At 47.7% G+C, this 21,663-nt stretch overlaps 1 protein-coding gene across 3 annotated transcripts in view; it reads left to right on the top strand.

Moving 5' to 3' along the window:
• The window catches only part of Abr (ABR activator of RhoGEF and GTPase), a 207,830-nt gene that overhangs the window by 46,409 nt on the left and 139,758 nt on the right, over window positions 1-21,663 (top strand). The window contains exon 1 of one of the 3 annotated variants that reach the window (XM_048366983.1): window positions 4,645-4,954. The exons of the other annotated variants lie outside the window; for them this stretch is intronic. Within the exon in view, the coding sequence (XP_048222940.1) occupies window positions 4,894-4,954 (61 nt within the window). The 5' untranslated portion in view covers window positions 4,645-4,893. Of the gene's footprint in view, window positions 1-4,644; window positions 4,955-21,663 lie in introns of those variants that run through there. 3 annotated transcript variants of the gene reach the window in all.

Raw genomic sequence — 21,663 nt, 5'->3', positions numbered from 1 at the left:
ATAACACGGCCTTGCTTTCTTAGGTAGCTCTGATTTCTTTTTCCCTGACTTTAATTTCATTCTGTTTACTCACCTTGTTCCACTCCTTACAGCTCAGGACAGGGCTGCATACACAGACTTGGGTTCAGAGTCACTTCATTCCCAAGTGTTACCATCTGCTAGCTGGCCAGTAGCTTAATCTCTCTGCAACTCCATTTATTTTTCTGTGAAATGAGACAATAGCAGCACCTAGCTCACTGGCTTATTGTGAAGATTAGGTAAGATGATCTGTGTACAGTCCAAAGTGGTGCTCAGCACTTAAGAAGCACTCAACAAATGCTATTTGTTATTACTTTTCTCTCACACAGCATACATTAAAAACAACAAACAAACAACAGGACTTCACTATATAGCCCTAGGCCAACCTTGAACTTGAGATCCTCCTACCTTAGTCTCCTGAGTGCTAGAATTACAGGTGTGTACCTGGCTCAACATGCCTGGGCACTGTCCCTGAGCTCTTCAGCTCAAGGCCAGCACTCTACCACTTGAGCCACAGTGCCACTTCCATTTTTCTGGTGGTTAATTGGAGATAAGAGTCTCAGGGGGGGCTGGGAATATGTTGCCTCCTACATATGAAGCCCTAAGTTCAATTCCCCAGCACCACATATATAGAAAATGGCCAGAAGTGGCGCTGTGGCTCAAGTGGCAGAGTGCTAACCTTGAGCAAAAAGAAGCCAGGGACAGTGCTCAGGCCCTGAGTCCAAGGCCAGGAATGGCAAAAAAAAAAAAAAAAAAAAAAAGTCTCAGGGACTTTCCTGCCCAAGTTGGCTTTAAACCCTGATCCTCAGATCTCAGCCTCCTGAGTAGCTAGGATTACAAGTGTGAGCCACTGGCTTCAACATGCTTTTTTTTTTTAATCCTAGTGTGTTAGACATTTGGTAGAAAGATGATTGGGAAGCACAGTGTGGTGCTAGCTGCTCTGGAGGTCCACCTGAGCCTCATTCATCTGACAGATCAAGACCCTAGCGTGAAACTTGTAGACCCCAGCTTTTGAGAGCTGAATGCTTGCTAAGGAGGGTGCCAACTTGGCTTTCGGTAATCAGAGGCTTTTTATTTTTCTCTCTCATTTGCATGTGGAGAGCCCTACTTGCCCTCTGCAGCAGTGTATCCAGTCTCTTCTCACACATTTTTTTTCCCCTATAGAGGATGTTTCTTTTCACCAGCAGTGATCACTGGTTGATCAAGGAAGCAGGAACTCCTGAGAGCTTCCTGTGGGGCACTGTTAAGTTGGGTTACTAATGTAAGAAGGAAAGAAGAATGGAAGTTCCCAGTTTTGATTTAAGCATCATCATCCTTTTTTATCTTGACTGTTTGGTGGGAGCATGAATTGGTTGTTGGGGAGAAACAGTGAATAGCATAGCTCTGAGAATAGAAGGCAGGGCTGCTGCCTTCAGATAGGATCCTTCTCTTTTCCACTCAGCCCTGCATCATTAATGTAGCACTTCTATGGTGTAACAAACCCCTTAAATCCACTTGAATCCATTGATTAGAAAGGAACAGACAGGTGTCACAGAGATGGGGGAGCAGAGGTCAGGCTGGAGGGCTGACCAAGGGGAGATGAAAAATGTTGGTCCACTAGCACTGGGTGGAGAGGAGGGGCTTGGAGAAGGAGGTGTGATACATGCTGACTCAGTGCCTTGGGGTACATGGCTGTTCCAGGCACTTAGCTGAATCAGGGAGATCTGTTTAGGAGAATACCTCCCTGCTGTTCTGACAGATTGGGGTTGATGGCTGGGGTTAAGAGCACTTCAGGGTAGCAGGCCTTAAGCAAAAAAAAAAAAAAACAAAAAAAAAAACCACCAAAAAAAAAAAACACAGAGTGACTCTTTAACTCCTTCCTTCCTAGCATGTTTGGTAAGATTTCCTAGTCTCCCCCCCATGCCCTCAGTGCCAGACATCTGGAGCCATCAGTTTCAGACTCAAATCAACCTGGTGCTCCAAGGCCCACCCACCTGTCTTTGTAGACTAGGTCAGAGTCAGGCTGTGTGGAGGTAAACATTGCTGGAGGCCATCCAACATGGCATCAAGGCAATCTTGAAGCAAATACCCTTTCCTAAGCTTAACACAGATCTGAGACAGTCACCTGGAGATGGAACTGAGCTGGAAGGGGTGGCCTCTCATCTGGAAACTAACCCATATTTCCAGCGATCCTTGATATTCTGTATTCATCAGTTGGCTCACAGTCCAGGCAGTATGCAAGGCTTTTAAAGTAGATTGCAGGACCTAAGTCACAGCCCCCACTAACTGGGTGAGTTACTTAGCTACACAGTATTTCAGTTTTCTCATCTGGAAAATATAGAAAACTAAGGTAACTGTGATGTTCACAGTGATACTGTCCTTGTGAACAAATAAGATCCAAGCTGGTCACACAGTAGGTATTCAGTGTCAGGTATTAGAAGTAGGGTTTCCAAGATCATCTCTCCCTCTAGCCTACACTGTGTTGTGGAGAGGGCAGCCCAGGGCAAGATCTTACAAAATGTAGAAGAAAGCAAACTATGGCAATGCTGAGGAGAGCAACTGCAACATTGTAGCTAGAAAAAAAATGCTGAAAATAGATTGTTGAAGCCTCTAGATAAAAATGTAAAATGTATGCAAATGTATGTGACTCACACAGAAACATACATCCATGGCCTCCTCACAGTCAGCACCGGATGTTGCCATCAGGAAAATTCCCAGTACAGGGGAAAGGCCTAGGGCTGCTGGGATGTTGATGCTGAGGAGGGGACAGTGGCCCTCACTCCCCTGGACTAGGGGTCTTAGATAGCTGTAGTTTATGCTCCTGTTTCCTCTCTCTCCTGGATTCTTACCTTCCAAGAGTTCCATACCCAAAGGGAAACGCTGGGCCCCTTTCTACTTCTCCATCTGTTTCCTGGGAGAGTCTGCTTATTCCTGCTCCCATCCCAGAGCTCTATTTCTAGAGCATCTCATTGGAGATGTACGGCCCCCTCCTGCCTAACTTCAGGTGCCTTCATGGTCCTTCAAATCCTCTGTGCCAGTCAGGGACAGTGGAAGGGTAACAGCTGAACAGGAAGTGGCAGCTAGATATACAGAGCCAGAGCCAGAAGGACTGGGAGCAAGAAGGGCCTGAATGGACACAAGGCTGTGCTTGCTAATGCTGCACCCTCCTGTAGAGGATCCCCACACTCTAGAGTGTGCACCTCTTTGAACCTCGCAGAGGGCTCACCCCATCCTTCTGTGAGCTGGTGGCCACCATCTTCCCTTGGGTAAACTGCAGGCAGCTTGCAGGGGCTGGGCACAGGCTTCCTTTCAACATCACGTGTGAGGGTCTACTTCTCTGCTTAGGAGCTAGGTCTGTGTTGTTTTTTGAATGATGAGGAGACCCTCCTGCCCAGTGTTAACAATACTGCCTTCCACAAGATAGTATGAGCTTAACTGGAGAGATGGGTCAATTTTGCCCATAAAGCTGCTTGAGGCTTGGTGGAGTGTGGTGAAGATTGCTGCTTAGTCAAAAATGCCGCTGTGCTGGTGAATAAGTAGTTCAATACAGGGCTTCTTTGATAGGCCCAGCTGCCTCCATTCCTGGTTGCTCAGGAAAGAAGCTTTTTAGCCTCTAGTGTCCTGGACTAAGCTGGCCTGACTTGCTCCTCTCTCCAGTCCCTTCTTCAAGGTCCTTGACTCTTTGTGAGAGATATGCAGGAGAAAAATCTATGGGAAAGTTGTCAAAGGTCTCAGGCACTTGAGGCCTTCCCCACACCACAATAATTTAAGTGGTCCTAAGGGGGTCAGCAATAGAAGGAATTTTGTTTGTAAAGGTACCTTGACCCAGACTTCCCTCAACTTGGATAGGGTTATACATGCACAACAGACCTCCTGAGTAACCCTAGGGGTCCCCTAAAAAGAGGGTTCCCGAAGGAACTGGGAGACCCCCCCCCCCCCCACCAGCTTCTCCTGTACTGGGGGGAGGGGCAGCACATCTGGAGTTCCCCCCACGAGCCGCTGCCCTCCTGCCTTTTTCCAGCCACTGCCCCCTGGTGTGTAGGGCCAGGAATTGACGCTGTGTAAGGTCAAGGGTGTTTAAATGGAAAAGGAGCTGTTAAGATTTGGGAGGAAACCATCCCAGAGCTGCCGGGCCTTTTTGCCAGCGCGCTGGGTCTTAACCCCCATCAGTACCACTCCCCAGGCTTGCCTAGGGGAGGGGCCTGGCAGCTGCACCAGCCCCAAATCTGCGCTTAGAGATCCTGGGGTGGCAGGTGATGTCACCCCTGCGGGGCCCATAGGTCTCCCTGGTTTGCGGGCTGCCCAGGATTCTGCTGAGCCCGACGGGAGGAGGGGGGAGGTAGCCCGAGTCTGCGCTGCAGCCGGGAGACCCCGTGGGGCCACTCCTCGCGCGCGCGCGGGCGCGGGTTGGCGCCCCTCTCGCCCGGACGCCGGCGGGGGGCCGGGGGCTGCGCTCTCCGCACCCGCACCCGGGAGGGGTGCTGCCGCTGCGGGTGGGGGGCGCGCCCGAGCCTCGCGCCGATTGGCCGCAGCCCCCGCCCCTGGGCGCCGCGCAGCCCCCGGGAAGTTGCTAGTTGGCGCGCCGGCTGCGGGGCCGCGGTTCCCGGATCTGCAGCGCGGTTCGCGGTGGCCGCAGCCGCCCGCGGGGGTGCTGGCGGGGGTCGCTCGCCGGCCTCGCCTCCTCCCCGAGCAGCTCCGGCTCGCTCCTCCCTGCTACCTGTTTCCCTGGCTTCTCCGCCTCCATCCCGCGCTCCCCAACTTCAGCCTCCCGACCTGGCCGCCCCTCCCGGGTCCCCTCGCGCCCGCTCCCTCCCTCCTTTGTTGTGCGATGCGGGTCGGGTTTCCGATCTGACCGAGCCGCCGCCGCCGCCGCCGCCGCCGAGCGGAGCTGCGGGCATGGAGCCGCTCAGCCACCGGGGCCTGCCGCGCCTCTCCTGGATCGACACCCTGTACAGCAGTACGTGTGCGCCTGGGCTGGGCAGGTCGGGCGGGAAGGGACCCCGACGCCCCTTGGGGTGCCTCGGTGCCTCCAGGTCCCAGGTGCGGGGTTCGTCCGGCCGCCGTGCACCGGTGGGGAGGTGGGAGTATCGTCTGCCAGGTGCTCTGGGAGGCGGGGGAGAGGCGCGCGCGCGCGGGGTGGAGGGGGGATCTCCAGAGCAGACTTCAGGTGGGTGGGCGGCGGCGGGCCCTCGGGTTTGAAGAGGGGACCGTGCCACCTTCTCCCACCTGTTGTGTAACCCAGCGCTCTGGGAAAGGGGAGAGTTCTTCCCGGGGCGCTAGCTGCCTCGCCTCCCAGCCTGGTGGCCTCCCTGTTCGCGCTGGTGCTGAAAGGCCATTTTGGGAAAAAAGTCCTTGGCGTTCGAGTGTGCCTCCGCAGGGAAATACTGAGGCGGTGCTGTGGTTTGGGGGTGAGGGTGGGGTCGGGCTGAAAGCGAATCTGTGGGTGCAGATCCCCCTGGGGGACATTTAGATGAAGAACCCCGAAACACCTCCCCCCACCCCACCCCCAGATCTGCTACCTTTCCACCCCTATTCTCATCAGCACTACCTCCCTCCAAAAAAAAAAAAAAAAAAAATCCTTCTGGAGTTCTCCACCCCCTCGCTCCCAAATCTGCTGCTGCGGTCATGTGATTGCTCTTGCACAGCCGCGGGGGATGTTTAACTGATTGTTGGGACTTCCTTGGGGGTGGGGTGGGGGGCTTGGGCCAAACTCGGAGATACTTCCATCCCACTGGATTGGCTCAGGTGGCTCACAGGGCCCCTCTCCCCAGCGTTCCCTTGAGACTCTTTGTAGAGGGGTCAGTGGTCACTCTTCAGTGGTGTAGGAAGAGGGACCAGTTGGCCTCTGAGGAAGGTGAGTGGATTTTGCCCTTCCTGGTGCACTTGCCTAGGGCCCTCTTACCCTCCCTTAACATCTGGACTGAGTCTTGTGGCTGGAAGCTGGTAGAGCTAGGTTCTGACCCTTTACCATGAACAAGGACATTTAAAGGGTCAGCCTGGCTCAGATTCCTTAATAACAGTCATAGTTGCCAAGTGGAAGGGTGAGGTGGGAAAAGATGATGCCATGAGTTCCAGGGTCTGGCCCTGGAATCTCTGCAGTACTCAGTATCCAGTATCCAGCCTCTGACTTTGGCCTCCCTTAGGGTCCTGTCATCCCCATATTTTCTCCCCAACCCCCTTCTCCTACTTTCCTCTGTCTCCTCCTCCCAGAAGCTCTCCTTATGATGGTTTGTTTTGCTTTGGTTTTTTAACATCAAAGGGGCAAAGCTAGGTCCCCTGGGCATCAGTGCTGTACCAAGCCCAGCCACTCCATCTGCTCGTTCCCTGCAGAAGCCAGCTTTATTGGGTGAAGGTCAGGGTCTATAATAACTGTGTGGGGTGTGTGTGCACACACGTGTGTCTGCATGAAGGAGGAAACACATCTGTTCTGAGCCCTGACGCAGATCAGCTCCTGACCCAAAGGGAGGATTAATGACCTCTGCTTAGCCGCTCTCTTACAAATAAAAGTCATAATAACCCAGCCTCATATTCACATGCTATTCATGTTCCTGGGTAATTCTGGCACTTTGCAAAAGCCTGTACTGGTTCCCCTGTTTTCCACAGCACAGAATTGAATGGAAACCCATCTTTGGCTTTCTCAATATTGCTGAGAAAAGCGTCCCCACCTGATCCAGTGCAAGTCTCCCTGTTTCCCCTCCTCTCCCCTCCCAGCCTAAAGCTGAGAAGCAAAATTGCCTGAGGCTGCCTTGAGAATTCCTGACCAAGGACTGCTAGAGAAGGAACTGGGCTTATAGCTTCTTTTGAGGTACCTTAAACCAGTCCTAACTGGCTTCCAAACTGTCCATTTTGCTATCACCCTGGCCCCTGGGGCAGCTGGTTGGTGGGGTGGGAGGGGACACAGGCTTGGCAGCAGTGTATGGAGTCCCTGCCTCCTTCACGGTATATTTGAGAGCCTGTAGCATTGAGCTTCCTGGGGAGGTGCTGTGCAGTTATGTTTGGGCTGTTAGCCATCAAGTTCTTTCTTGACAAGAGCCTAAATTAAACAAATACCCAGGCTGTCATTTGCCTGGCAGCATCATTTTGTGACTCTCAGTAGTTCCTCTGCCTCTCTGGAAGCTTTCGCTTTCGAGGGTCACAATCCTGGGGTGTATCTCCATGCCAGATCCTTCAGGAATTATAATAGGGGTGCACTCAAGGCAGCTCTCGCACCCAGGATCACTTCTAGAGATGCAAGTGACTCAGTAGAGGAGATGCAACCTTAACATTGCTCCTGTAATAATGATCATAACATTTCTTTATTGTTGTTGTTTTTTTTTGTGGGAGTGGTCCTGGGGCTTCAACTCAGGGCCTGAGCACTATCACTGAGCTTTTTTGCTAAACACTAGCACTTTATCAATTGAACCCACAGCTCCACTTCTGGAGTTAATTGGAGATAAGTCTCATGAACTTTGCTGCCTGGGCTGGCTTTGAACCATAATCCTCAGATCTCAGCCTCCTGAATGAGTAGCACAGATTACAAGTGTGAGCCACTGGTACCTGGCTTGATCATAGCTAGACAGTATACTAGGGTTTGTTTGCTAGTTTTTGATCCATTGTAGGGCTTACATTCAGGGCCTGGGATCTGTCCCTGAGCTTTTTCCGTTCAAGGCTCAGCACTCTACCACTTTGAGCCACAGTATTTTTTCTGGTTTTCTGGTAGTTAATTGGAGACGAGAGTCTCACAAACTTTCCTGCCTGGGCTAGCTTTGAACTGAAATCCTCAGATCTCAGCCTTCTGAGTAGCTAGGATTACAGGCACCAGCTCTACTAGGTATTTTCTACCCACACCAAACCTGACAACTGAACTCTATTATATGAGGAAAGGGAGGCCCAATATGGTAGACCTTCTGAAAGGCTGGGTAGTAATGATTGTCTGACTGGAGGAGATGGGTTAGAGCCTGCCAGTGTGGTCTGAGACTGATTAAAGGAGGACCTTTGCCCCTAATACACTGGAGTGGCAGATGAAGGCTCTAGCTATGTGTCTGTACAGACAGAATGTGAGAATGCCAACTTCACTCATCCTTTTTCCCTAGGCTGGCGTAATTCTCCCTTTGGGGTGGTTTTCTTTTTCCTCTTAATTCTTTGTTTCACTAAACAACCTTTCCACTTCCCATCTTTGCTTTCCTTCCTTCTTTACCATGGGGTTGGCTGGACTAGTTCTGTGAAGTAACCCCAAAGTGGGGGATGCTCTAAAACTTTCTCTGTCCTTCCAAGTAGAGATCAACCCTCCAGGTAGGTGCGGATTGATATGGATATTTGTCCCGGATAGGCTCATAATTTGGCTCGTGTGTGTGTGTGTGTGTGTGTGTGTGTGTGTGTGTGTGTGTGTTGTACTGGAATTCAGGGCCTTGTACTTGCTAGACATGTGCTCTACCACTTGAGTCATGCCTCTAGTTCTCACTCCTCTTCAAATGGGAAGTCTATAAATATACATTCAGGATTTATTTAGAAGAGAGATTAGGACTATATTTTAGGTCTTTTCCTTTCCATTCTAGCCACTCTTTTGTCCCAAGCAATTCAGTACTGATCTCAATCATACCAACCCTACTGAGCCAAGCAAAAAGCCTACATTTTCTTGGACCTCATAGGAGACAGAACATGACCATCTGTAGTTAAAAGCAGCCTGCCTTTTGGAGCTAATGTCTCTTATCCTAAGCTGCATTTTCAAGGGATATTTTTGTTCTTTATAATGCTTTCATGCCTGTTATAGCCATAGTCCCCATCCATGAGCCAGGAATGTATTTGAGGCTATAGAGATACAGTTCCATCTCTAGATGATCCCAGTCTGCCTTGGTGTCTCATCTTAGTCCTACATTTATTTGCTACATCAAGGCCACTAGCACTATGTCAACTTGATCACATCAGCTCACTCAGCCCTGATGTGCTAACAAACACCTGTAGATAGATGCTTCTGTGCTCTAAATAGCCCTCATAATTTATTCTTCTTGTCAACACCAGCCCATACTTGCCAGTGTTGCTAAAGCTTCAGAGGTGTAGTTAGCAGAATACTTAAGTCATTTATTCAGAAAAGCTTAATTTTTTGTTGTGATTGTTGTTATTATTGTTGTTTATTTGGAAAAAGGAAGAAATAATGGGAGCATTCATGGAAAATTAGCCAGAAGATACTTCTAAAGGGGTGTAAATGGAGGAGGGAGGTCATGAAAAAAATCTATTCTCCCTTTCTTGTGGGTAGACTTGGACTGGTTTTTGAGGTATGATCCATTTCCTAGGATGATATTGGTACTTTACTGGTACCCACGTCTCTGTAAAATGAGGCAATGATGTCTCTCTAGAGTGTCATGTGGATCACTTAGTTAATGTTTATTAACTGCTTTGAAGATGAATGCTATTGAACTAGTCAGCTGTCCAGTTTATCACAATCCTCATTGAATGAGAATCCATGGAAGTGTTGTATATGAGTTCAGAAGGGCTGGGGAGTTGGTAAATACAGTAGATGGATAGGAACTCAGTGTTTGGAACAGCTTTTTTTTTTTTTTTCTTATGTGTGTGAATGTCTAAGGATCAAACCCAGGGGCTTGTTTTTGTTTTTTGCCAGTCCTGGGGCTTGAACTCAGGGCCTGAGCACTGTCCTGGCTTCTTTTTGCTCAAGGCTAGCACTCTACCACTTGCCACAGCACCACTTATGGCTTTTTCTATATATGTGGTGCTGAGGAATTGAACCCAGGGCTTCACGTATGTGAGGCAAGGACTCTACAACCAGCCAAACCCAGGAGCTTGTATAAGCTAGATAAGTGTTCTACTGATAAGCCACATCCACAGATTTTAAGGGGCATCTAGCCCTGTACATGTTTTAATAGTTGTTGGTTGCATGAGTATGAGAAAGAAAAAGAAACTTCTGGATTCTTGGCTCCTTTAACTCCTTACTTCACTAGAAATCTTAGAAACCTGCTAGCTGGCCCATTCACAAATTTCCTGCTGTGTGCATGTGTGATTATAGTAGCTTGTAATGAAGTCGGAGACCCCCCAAGGGAGCCCTGTGTTTTGTTGGGGCCTGGAATTGGAAGGCTTACTTCACTGCAATGTTTGCACTTCAGCTGTTTGACTTAGCTTTGAGCCCTTTGGAGGCAAACAGGGAACTGGGTAGCTTTAGATGGCTTTGGAACAATTCCCCATCCTTTACTTCCTGCTAGGTCCTTGGTGATAGCATGTGAAGATGGTATATCTGGGCGGTTGGGAGTATTTCCTCCTATATTGTATCTATATTGTCTTGGCACTTTTCTCTGGGGACATCTTGTACTGATGGGAGAAGCTTGCTGGTGTACTGATCTCTAGAACTGCTAAAGGGGAGACTTGTTTTCATGTGAGGACTTGACTAGACTTAGCTTGCTTTTCTTTTCTTTTTTGACAGGCTTGGCACTTGAACTCAGGGTCTGGGCACAACCCCTGAGCCCTTTTGCTCAAGGCTAGTGCTCTCCGACTTGAGCAACAGCACTACTTGTAGATAAGAGCCTCACAGATTTTCCTGCCCAGGCTGGCTTTGAACCATGATCCTCAGATCTCAGCCTCCTTAGTAGCTAGAATTACAGGCATGAACCATGAGCATCCAGCTTCCAACTTGCATAGAGATATCTATCTATCTATCTATCTATCTATCTATCTATCTATCTATCTATCTATCTATCTATAACTGCTATTATAAAGGTGATGCACAGAGGGGTTACAGTTACATAAGTCAGGTAAAGAATACATTTCTTTGGGCACAATGTCACCCTGCCATCACTCTCTCCCAGTTTTCCCCTCCAGTACCCTCCCACAAGTTGAAAAGTTCATTTTCAACTTAGTGTTTAATGAGTACCATTGCTGCATTCAGCTTGCATTTCTTAGGGTAAGATTTGGTTGTTTGGAGTCCTAGGCACCCCTGGATGGGCAGCAGGAGTCTTTCAGAGGTCCCAGAAGCTTATTCAGAGCTTGCTTTAGACCCTGTAAATGGGCAGCAGAAATAAATCAGGGCCAGAGACACAACTATAGACTATACCCCAGATGGAAGTTGGGGAGAGATGGCCAGTATTCCCCCTGCCCGAGGATTTGGCAAAGGACCTTTTGAAGTGAGACTACCTAGTACTATCTATGTTCGCTTATGCATGGGGCAGCCACTTCTCTGACGATTCAGATTCTATTTGTTCTCCCCCAGGTTTCTGCCCCTCACCATGATTATTTCCTGTCTTCTCCTCTTTCTCTTTCTCCCTACCATACCAGGACAAAAATGACTATGTGTTTCCTGGCTATATCAGGAGATGGTCTTCAGGAGGTGGGGTTAGATCAGGTGAGCTCTATGGGGATCCAGGTGGTTTGGCACCATTACCTTTTACCTTGTCTCAGCCCTCACTGCTGATCTCTTCATGTCTCTTTAGACCACAAGTGACATGGCAGATATGATTGGGCATTTTACCTAAAGTGAACAAGACCTGTAGAAAGGGTCGGTTGGATGGTGGTGGCACAGGGGAGCCTCAATGTGAGTCCCAGTGCTGAAGGAGCTCAGAGACCTCGTTTTGACAGGTGGCATGGCCATTGTTTTTCCTGGGGTGTTGGGTGGAGCCAGAGCTGCCTAGAAAAGCCCAGGATTGTCTAGAGATCTGTGAGTCTGTGAGTTTAGTTAGAGCTACTGGGGAACAATGTGATCATAATTACCTTTATGGGATTGAAGGTTGATCCTGTTAGTGTGCAGGGCTGACCCCTTCCTCCTGGGCATTGCCTCCCAGGCAGCAGCAAGGGTTTAATGGAACAAGAGTACAGAGACTAAAGATGCATGTAATTAAAGTCCAGTTAGCTGCTGGGCTGGGGGAGGGGGCATCAATACCCACCTCAGCAATTGATTTCCTCATTTGTGGTTACCCTGTCTAGCTGCATGGTATCCTGAGTCTTTTTTTTTTTTTGCCAGTCCTGGGGCTTGAACTCAGGGCCTGAGCACTGTCTCTGGCTTCCTTTTGCTCAAGGCTAGCACTCTACCACTTGAGCGGCAGCGCCACTTCTGGCTTTTTTCTGTAGATATGGTGCTGAGGAATTGAACCCAGGGCTTCATGTATACGAAGCAAGCACTCTACCACTAGGCCATATTCCCAGCCTTTTTTGTTTTGTTTTGTTTTTTAAGTCTTTCCTTTGAAGGCATACTTTTAGGAGAAAGACCCCTTTGTGGGAGTTTTGGAGTCAGGGTGGCAGTGGATTCTGTGTGATGTTACTCCAGCGGGGTCCTCTTCAGGAAAAGTGGGTTCTGCAGAGGTACAGAGAAACCTTAACCATGGGTCTCCCAGAACTATTGCGTCCAATGAAAAAGAAGTCCATCAATCCTGCTGGGCTTGAAGAAATTACTTATTTTCATTTTGTCTAGGAAGAATAGAAATGGATGTACAATTTAATCAGCCCAGTAATGTGCCAGGTGTTATGCTAGTTACTTTCTGTATATTATCATAATCCCCCCTCTCCCCAAAAAGGACCTACTTACAACCCCTCAATATAGATGAGAAAACCAAGAACTTCCGAGGTTCTCCCAGTTGTGCTGGACCAGATCTCAATCTCTCTGACTCCATCCATAGTCCACTCAGCTGCTAGTGTCATTAATAACTATCCCAACAATACCTAACAGTAATACCAACTGAGTACTTACTGTGGTGCCAGCCCTGGCCTAGGCTCTTAACATATCATCAGCAGTCTTCTTGGTTGGGGCAGAAAACATTTTCCCCCTCTGTTTCCTTTTCCTCCTTCCTCCCCTTCTTTTCCTTCTTTCCTTCCCTCCCTTCTTCCCTTTTTTCCTTCCTTTTTCTTATTAGGTACAAGGGCTTGAACTCAGGGGCCAGAGTGCTGTCCCTTAGCTCTTTTTACTCAAAGTTAGTGCTCTACCATTTGAGCCACAACTGTACTTTCAGCTTTTTAAAATATTCTGGAGGTTACTTGGAGATAAGATTCTAGGGACCTTCCTTCCTGGGCTTACTTTGAACTGTAGTCCTTAGATATCAGCCTCCCAAATAGCTAGGATAACAGGCTTGAGCCACCAGCACCCAGCTAGCAGTTTTCTTCTCAGTTTGATTAAGAGGAAACTGGGGCTTTGGAAAATTAAAAATTAATTCAAAGCAGACCTTGAGCTTCAGCTTGGCCTGATTCTAAACTGTGCTCCATCACTCTTGGCTTTCACAGTGAGGTATTGAAGGCCCTTGGCAGCTGGTACTTCACTGAGGTAGGTTGATCTAGTTCATCTCTATCCAGAATGACAACTACAAAGATTGTGTCTTGGCTCCTTCCATGGTATGTAGGCAGCCACAAGGTGTTTTGCACGTGTTCACCAACTGGGCTGGTCATTCCTAGGGGCCGATCTCAAGGAAATCTCCCCATGAGCATGACCTTGTTCCTGGGGGCATTGGCTGGGGTCATTGGCTAGAACTGCTACTTAGGAATGAGGTGCAAGGGAGGAGAGGAGAGGAGAAGAAGGGGGGAGGAGAAGGGGAAAATAGGATTTGTTGATGGAGTGTAGCTAGTGTGCAGTTTCCAGAACCGAATGGGGCCAGAAGCAAAGCAATGAGGACTGAAAGGACTTGGCAGAGCCCGTGTGTTGCCCCTTCTCTCAAGCCTTTTAAAATTCACTTCCACAGTTCCAGAAGGCAAATAAAGAGAGCTCTTAGCTGTAAATCAGGCCAGTGAGCACCAAGGTCCTTTGCCCAGGCCCAAGACAGGCTGGGCAGGGTTCCGGCTGCTATGTGTGAAGGCACCCAAGCACAGCATGTTAATAAGGGGTGGTGGTATGGTTTACCTCTCCCACTTTCACTCCCCACATCCACAAAGGCTGTAGCTCCCTGCTGAGATAGCTAGCTCTCTAGGGAAACCTGAGCTTGGGGGCCTACACCTTAGACCCTTGTAGGATATTGCCAAGAAGATCAGAGCATTAGTGAGTAGAGCATTAACGTTGAGCAAAAAAAGCTCAGGAACAGTGCCCAGGCCCTGAGTTTAAGTTTCAGGACTGGTGCACGTGCGCGCATACGCGTGCGCGCGCGCACACACACACAACACACACACAGTAAGCAATATCATTAAATCTAGTTACACACTGATGCTTTTAGGTTCTTTTTTACTTATATAAATTTAAAAATTATCTTTATGTACTTGTGCAAATGAGGTTTCAATTTAACGTGTCAGTTTGTCAGTACAATGAATCGTGATCAGTGTTGCCCCTTCTTAGGAGATTCTTATTTTGAGCCCTGTAGCCTCTGTGTTTAACAGGAGTAGAGGATAGAGGGATACTAAAGACTTACTAGTTACAGAGTCTGTGTTTTTCAGAAAGAGGAAAGCTTGAAAGCAATGAAGAAGGGTGACTGGGAATAAGTTAATGCAGTGTGATAAGCAAGCAGATGTTGAAAAGAAAGAAAAAGGAAGGAAGGAAGGAAGAAAGGAAGAAAGAAAGAAAGAAAGGAAGGAAGGAAGGAAGGAAGGAAGGAAGGAAGGAAAGAAGGAAGGGAGGAAAGGAAGGCCCTCTGCATTGGCTTTTCGACTTCTATTTACTTAGAATCCTAAGCCCATTTTTTTTTCCTGTGGTGGGAGTAGAAAAGGAACGAGATGGTTTTCTCTGGGATTGAATACCTAGAGCAGCATCTCAAACTCCAGGCTGCATTTGAACTACCTCCAGATCTTGTTAAGCTCTGTTTAGTAGGTCTGGAATGAAGTTCTGCTTTCCAGCAGGCTCCCAGGTGCTGCTGCTGCTGCTGGTGGTGGTACATGGACCACATTTTGTTTTTGTTTTTTTGGCCAGTCCTGGGCCTTGGACTCAGGGCCTGAGCACTGTCCCTGGCTTCTCTTTTGCTCAAGGCTAGCACTCTGCCACTTGAGCCACAGCGCCCCTTCTGGCCGTTTTCTATATATGTGGTGCTGGGGAATTGAACCCAGGGCTTCATGTATACAAGGCAAGCACTCTTGCCACTAGGCCATATCCCCAGCCCATGGACCACATTTTGGATAGCAGTCCTTTCTCCCTACTCATGGGGAGCTGACTATGGACCCTGAAACTAAGTCAGATACTTTATGGCTCTAGATTCTACCCAGATGAAAAGCGACCCCTCTTGTAATACTATTGGGAGGGGAGCACATGCACATGTGTACATGTCCACTAGTACTAAGGCTTGAACTCAAGACCGTCTGCATTCTCTCTTGACTTTCACTCCAGGATCTACCACTTCCACTTCTGTTTTTTTTCTGGTTAGTTGGAGATTAGAACCTCATGGACTTTTCTGCCTGGGCTCCAGCCCTTTGATCCTCAGATCTCAGCCTCCTGAGTAGCTAGGATTACAGGTGTGAACCACCAGTGTCTGTGTACTGTACAACTACTGAAAGATAATAATAATTTAAAAAGAAAGGCAACCTCCAAAACATCCCTTTCCCAATTAAAAATTTTAAAATAGCAAAGCAGCTGAATGGAAACCTAAGCTGCTTGAGCCAGCAGTCTCACACTCATGTTCTCAGTTAAGCCTCACAGTGTGTTGGGCAGCCTTTCTTCACTGTAATGTAATACCTGACAGACATTTAAAGGAGGAAGGCAGTCTTTTGGCTCAGTTTCAGAGGTTCAATCCTTGGTCACTTGGCTTCTCCATGTTTCTGGGTTTATGGTAAGACAGAACATGGTGGAAGGATATGGCAGGGCAAAACTGTTCACTTCTTGGTGGCCAGGCAGCAGAGATAGAGATGGAGTGAAGAGGCCAATCATATACCCGGTGACCTACTTCCTCCATTCAGGCCTAACCTCCTAATTTCCACCCCCTCCCAATACTGTCACGGTGAGTCCTTCAATGGAGTCATAACTACTGGTGAGATTAGAGCCCTCATGATCCAATCACTTTTCCCAAAGCCTGTCAGCTGGCAACCAAGCCTTCAACTCATGAGTCTTGGGAAATATACTTTGGATTTAAACTATAACACTTCATCAATCTGTGAAAGGTAACATCCTCAATTTCATCTTGAGAGGGGGTCAGAGATTGTGATTAGTCACTGTTGGTGACTTCTGGCCACAGAATACCTGGCACATGGTCTCTGCTCACCTCCTTCCTAAACGACAGAATCTTAGACATCCAGTCTTAATGTCTAGATAAAATCCATGCCCTCCCCACCCCTCTTTCCCCTGAAGGGTTGACTTTGGTGTTAATGGAGCAGAAATGGTTGTTAATTGTCTAGTGTGCATCATTGAGAGGGTTAATGAGAGACCAGCTGGTGTGCCACCCAACCGTGTCAAGTTTTTATTTTTTTCTCTTTTCTTCAAGCTAGGGTCTGGTTCTCATTGTGTAGCTCTGGCTGCCCCGATCCTCTGCTTCAGCCTCCCAAATGCCAGGATTGCAGATGAGTCCACACCTAGCAAGTCCACACCTGGCACATCTGCCTTCTGGCAGTCAGTTTGCAGAACCCAGGGAAGTTCCTGACCATATGTTCCCCACCCTGGGAAGCTTGAACACTGCCCACCTGAGGGGCAGGTCAGTGCTATGCAAGTGTTGTGTCTGGGTGAAGAAACTTGCCTTCTGAGAGCAAAAGAAGGGGCTGATTCTCCCTGCAGTTTTCTGGGAAGAAAGGACAAGGACATACATTTGTTGTCAGAGAAGCTGTTTCTGGTCTGAGGATTCTGTATATGGCTGGTCAGAAGTCACCGTGACCAGGTCCTGGTAGCAGGTGCCTGCCGACACATCTCTGAGTCAGACTTCACTCCTTTTCCAGTTGGCTTTTGTGCGTCATGGACTCAACCAAATGCAGACCAGAAATACTCAGGGGGGAAAAAAGTATATGACCTGAGCATGTGCAGATTTTTTCTTCTCTTCTTGTTATTCCCTAAGCTACAGAAAGGAATAATGAGCTAAATTCACTTTAGCTCATCCGCTTTTTCTTTTTTTCCTTTCACCATAAATCTTCAATGGGTGTTTCCTCTCCTGTCACATCTGCCTTCCAGATATTTTTCTTTCTTTCTTGGTGGTAGTGGTGATACTTGAATTTGAACTTCGGGCTGGGTGCTTGCAGGAATACTAACAGCTTGAGCCATGCCTCAGGGCCCGCACCCTCCTCCCCCTTGGGATGTCTTGTTACCCATTCTGATTTCCCAGCAGCCCAACATAATTCTCTTCTGTAGCAGGCAAGGCAAGGCCCTTCATTGTTCCACATCAAACCTGTGCTCTGTTGAACTCCTCAGTTTCTAGCCTCAGATCAGCTACCACCACCTCCAGGAGGCCTACCGGGTCTGGTTGTAGCACTCACATTGAGATTCCCCCAGCTTACAATTGTTAATCTTTCTTGCTCTGTGCCACATCACTTAGCTCTACCAATTTTACTTCTATCCTGTTTTATACCCGCTGTCATTTCTTCTCTGCTAGACTCTGAACTCCTTCGGAACATGAAGAAGAATAACAAAAGCTGTATTTCTAGGATGCCAGACATTGTTCCATGCACTTTACAAATGTCCTATTTAATCTTTACCTACTAATGCAGATCCCAGTTACTCTTGTCTTTTTTGTTTTTTTTCCTGTGGGGCTTGAACCTAGGATCTGGGTGCTGTTCCTGATTTCTTTTGCTCAAGACTATTGCTCTATCACTTTGAGCCACAGTTCCACTTCCAGTTTTTGAGTAGTTAATTGGAGATAGGAGTCTCACTGAGACCTTTCTGCCCAGGCTGACTTTGAACCATGATCCTCAGATCTCAGCCTGGACTCTTATCCATTTTTATGAAGGAGGACACCTCATCTCCAGCCTCTAGGGGGGCTCAACAGCTTCAGGAGATCACAGTCCAATTTTTTTTGTGCTCCTTCTGGGCAGGGGGCATCTTCCAGAACCTGTTCAAAGGTGGGGTCCAGGCAGCTGTATGCTTGAAAGTTCCTCAGCTTGCCCAGCCAGATTTGCAGGCTGGGATGCGTGGTCACTGTCTTTTCCCTTCCCTCATCTATACTAGGTTCCTCTGAATTACATTGACACGACGCAGACAAACAAGAGACAAACCCCTTTCATTCTGTGCATGGAGTCTCACAGAATATGAGACTCACTCAAAGAAGGCTCCAAGTGAAGTGTGTGTGCACATATGGCCCTTTCTGCTTGAGTTCTGCATCCATGGATTCCGCCAACCACAGATTTAAAAAAAAATATATTCAGAAAGAAGTTGGGTTGGTGTTGAAGATGTATAGGCTTTTTTCCTCCTTGCCATCTTTTGAACCACATAGTGTTACAACCATTATATAGCCTTTATGGTATGTTTGGGATGCTATTCAATATAGAGATTATACAAGAGATTTTGTGCAGGTAAATGTGGGCTTTGTTGTTGTTTTGCAGTGTGAAAGATTGAACTCAGAGCTTGGTATATGCTAAGCACATGGTCAACCACTGAACTCTAGACCCTCCTTGGTGTGTGTGTGTGTGTGTGTGTGTGTGTGTGTGTGTGTGTGTGTGTGTGTGTGTGTGTGTGTGTGTGTGTATTTGCTGGGGATCAAAGCTAGGGCCTTATATGTATGCAAGGCAGGCCTTCTACCACTGAGCTACATCATTTCCTCCTTGTAATATTTTCCATAAGGGATTTGAGCATCCAAGAGTTTGGTATCCTCAGAGGCTCCTGGACCCAGTTCATGGATACCAAGAGTATTACTACAGCATCCTGACCTATAGGAAGGAATGGAGTGGGTGACAGCACAAGTTCTGGAAGGGTTGAGAAGAAGAATTGTTGGATGAATAAAACTTATTTGGTTATTTGGAAGGAAACTCCAGGATAATGTAAGTCTGGAGCTGCCCTCTTCCTGATACAGATATTTTTTTCTAAGTAGATTTCCTTGGTAGCTGGAAATTTCTTTTGAAAGTACAGCTTTATAGAACTGTTCCCTTGTCTGTAGTGGCTCAGAATAACTAAGCTCAAACTATGCCAAAGGAAATATATTTTGGTGTGGCCTAGTCTAGTTTCATATTTTGGAGTAGTGTGTCCTGAACCCTAATACTCAGCTGAGCTACTAAATGGTTGAGGAAGCATGCAGAGGGGCCAAGACTCCTAATCATGAGCAGGGAGGGTGAAGGGTTGGGGAAGGTGGTAGTGAGGGAGCAGAAGGGAGAGATCAGATCAATGAACTTTCCACCTTAGCCTTTACTCAGGGCTTGATGTAGACCAAAGCATATTAATCACTTGTGTGTCCTGAGGTGCGAGTGTACATGCTGATTCTGCAGGAGGAGGCCCAGTTTCCCCGTCTGCATTTGTTAGGAGCCACCATTGATGCCCAGATACCCACATTGGGAGGGAAGAACCTAGACTCTGGCAACATCCATCCCAGCCTTAATTCAGCTTAACAGATTCTAGCATCTCCAATCTTCCTCCTTCCAGTGAGTTAAAACCTCAATTTCTGACCCATGGCATGGGAACTTCATCAGAGACTGGTTGTAACCCCAACTCCTGTACCCATTTCAGACATACTATGCCCAGTGCAGGTCAGTGCCTTTTGACAATTCTGTTCCTTTCCCTGGCAGAACACCCTGGGCCTTGCAGGGACTGGTAAAGATGAGGCCAAAGGTCACTTCCTTGTGCAGTGTGACCTGGAGTTTATGTCCAGAGGTTTCTGGAACTCTTTCCAGTCCTTGCTCACACCTCAAATCAGCCATGGTCCCTGGGGCTTGGAGATAAACACAGAATCAGGTGACTTAATTGGCCTGCTTTGAACATTTGTCGTTCCTTGCCACCTTTGAGTAAAAATAGAGCTGAGAATGACTGAAGTGAAACCCCACCTTGGAGTCAGGCAGAGGTGGGGGCCTTCCCATGGAAGGCATGTGCTGGGCACTGCTCCATGGTGCTCTGCATTTGCTGTGGAGAGGCCCTTGTGAGCTGGAGCCAGGCTGTGTGTGCTGTGGTCTCTGCCCTGCCTGCCCAGACTCTGGAACAGAGCTGCTCCCGCCCTAAAGTTTTAGTCTTGGCTGTGAAACTATTTCAAGACTTCCTGTGGTTTTCTTTTGTAGCTTCCTTAGTTTTCTCCTGGGCTTTATGTGTTCAGGTCCTGGAAGGGCTATGGGTACCACCCTAGCTGAATGCTGCCCCTCTGGCACCTCCTGCCTTGGCTGCCCGCCTACCCAAGGCTACCTGGCTTCTTATTACTCTCTTTTTGGGGAGCAGAAGTTCTCTCTCTCTCTTGAGAAGTGGGTCTTCCTGTACAAGGCTCTCCTCCAGAGGCTAAGTTAGAGCAGGCTCTGACTGATGGCGCCTATGATACCAGGACAAAGAGTATGACTGGTAGGGGAATATGGCCTGTGAATAGCTCCTGGGTCCATTACCTTGGCTGTTTGTATTCACCATTGAGCTGCATTCCTCCATTTTTTTTCTGGGCCGTCCTGGGGCTTGAACTCAGAGCCTGAGCACTGTCCCTGGCTTCTTTCTACTCAAAGCTAGAGCTCTAGCACTTAAGCCACAGCACCACTTCTGGTTTTTTCTATACATGTGGTGCTGAGGAATTGAACCCAGGGCTTCACGTATGCAAGGCAAGCACTTTACCACTAGGTCATATTCCCAGCCCCATTCCGTCATCTTTAAAATAAAAACCACCTTACCCATCCCAGGAAGAGTTGCTGAAATTTTTAATAATAAAAATACATCATATTATATTGTGCTGGGTCTGTGATTTCAGCTATTCTTAAGGCTAAGGCAGAAGGGTTTCTTGAGCCCAGGAGTTCAAAGCCAGCCTGTGCAACCTATCAAGACTACCATCCCACAAAAAGACAAATCAAGGGCTAGGGACATAACTCAGGTAGTGAAGCGCCTGCTTACCAAGTGCAAGGCCCTGAGTCCAAAACCTAGTACTACCAAAAAATGAAACAAACAAACAAATCTACTATTACAAAACCCCAAACCAGCAAATCAAACAAAATTCCAGATGTGGTGGTACATTCATATAATCCCAGTGCCCAGGTATGAGGCAGGAGGACTGAGAGTTCCAGACCAGCTTGGGCTACCTAGTGAGATCCTATCTTCACACTAAAACAAAACAAAAAGCCTTACAAAATAACCAGAATGCTAAGTTAAGGTAGACCGAATACTTTTTTTCAAAAATATGAATGTATCCCATGTAAAATTTGGGACTTACATATATTAAATACATATCTGTTACTTATATAACATTCATATTTAAGTGGGTCTTGCACTTTACCTGGCATCCCCACCATTGGATTAAAGGGTATGTATGTAACATTTTTGGAAGGATTCTGTCTAGACGTCCCATGCTCATTTCATTGCTTTTCCCACCCCTTGTGTTACCCTTCTTCCTCCCCAGAGACCACGCTGGTGGGAAGTTTCATAGAATGTTAAGGTTGTTTCTTTTAGAGTTGACATTTAACTTATTGATACGATTAATGGAAAGATGCCAGTGATAAATGCTGAGTAACCTAGCACTTGCTACATGTCCCACCCATACAATTCCAAGCACTTACATGTGTTAACTCACTCATCACATCCAACTCTCTCTTTTCTACATTACAGAAGAGAACAATGAGGCACAAATTAGGTAAACATCGCTGCTCTCACTCTTCACTAGGACACTGTGTTGCTGCATCTTGTTTGCCAACTGCCACAGTTGAAAGCTTTACAGTGTTTTCCAAGGTCAAGGACATGGAAACCTACAGGGATGGTTTCACAAAGCAGGTGCTGATGCA

The sequence above is a fragment of the Perognathus longimembris genome, chromosome 17 (genome assembly GCF_023159225.1).
Source record: "Perognathus longimembris pacificus isolate PPM17 chromosome 17, ASM2315922v1, whole genome shotgun sequence".
Lineage (NCBI taxonomy): Eukaryota > Metazoa > Chordata > Mammalia > Rodentia > Heteromyidae > Perognathus > Perognathus longimembris.
This window is presented reverse-complemented; position numbering and strand designations above follow the sequence as displayed.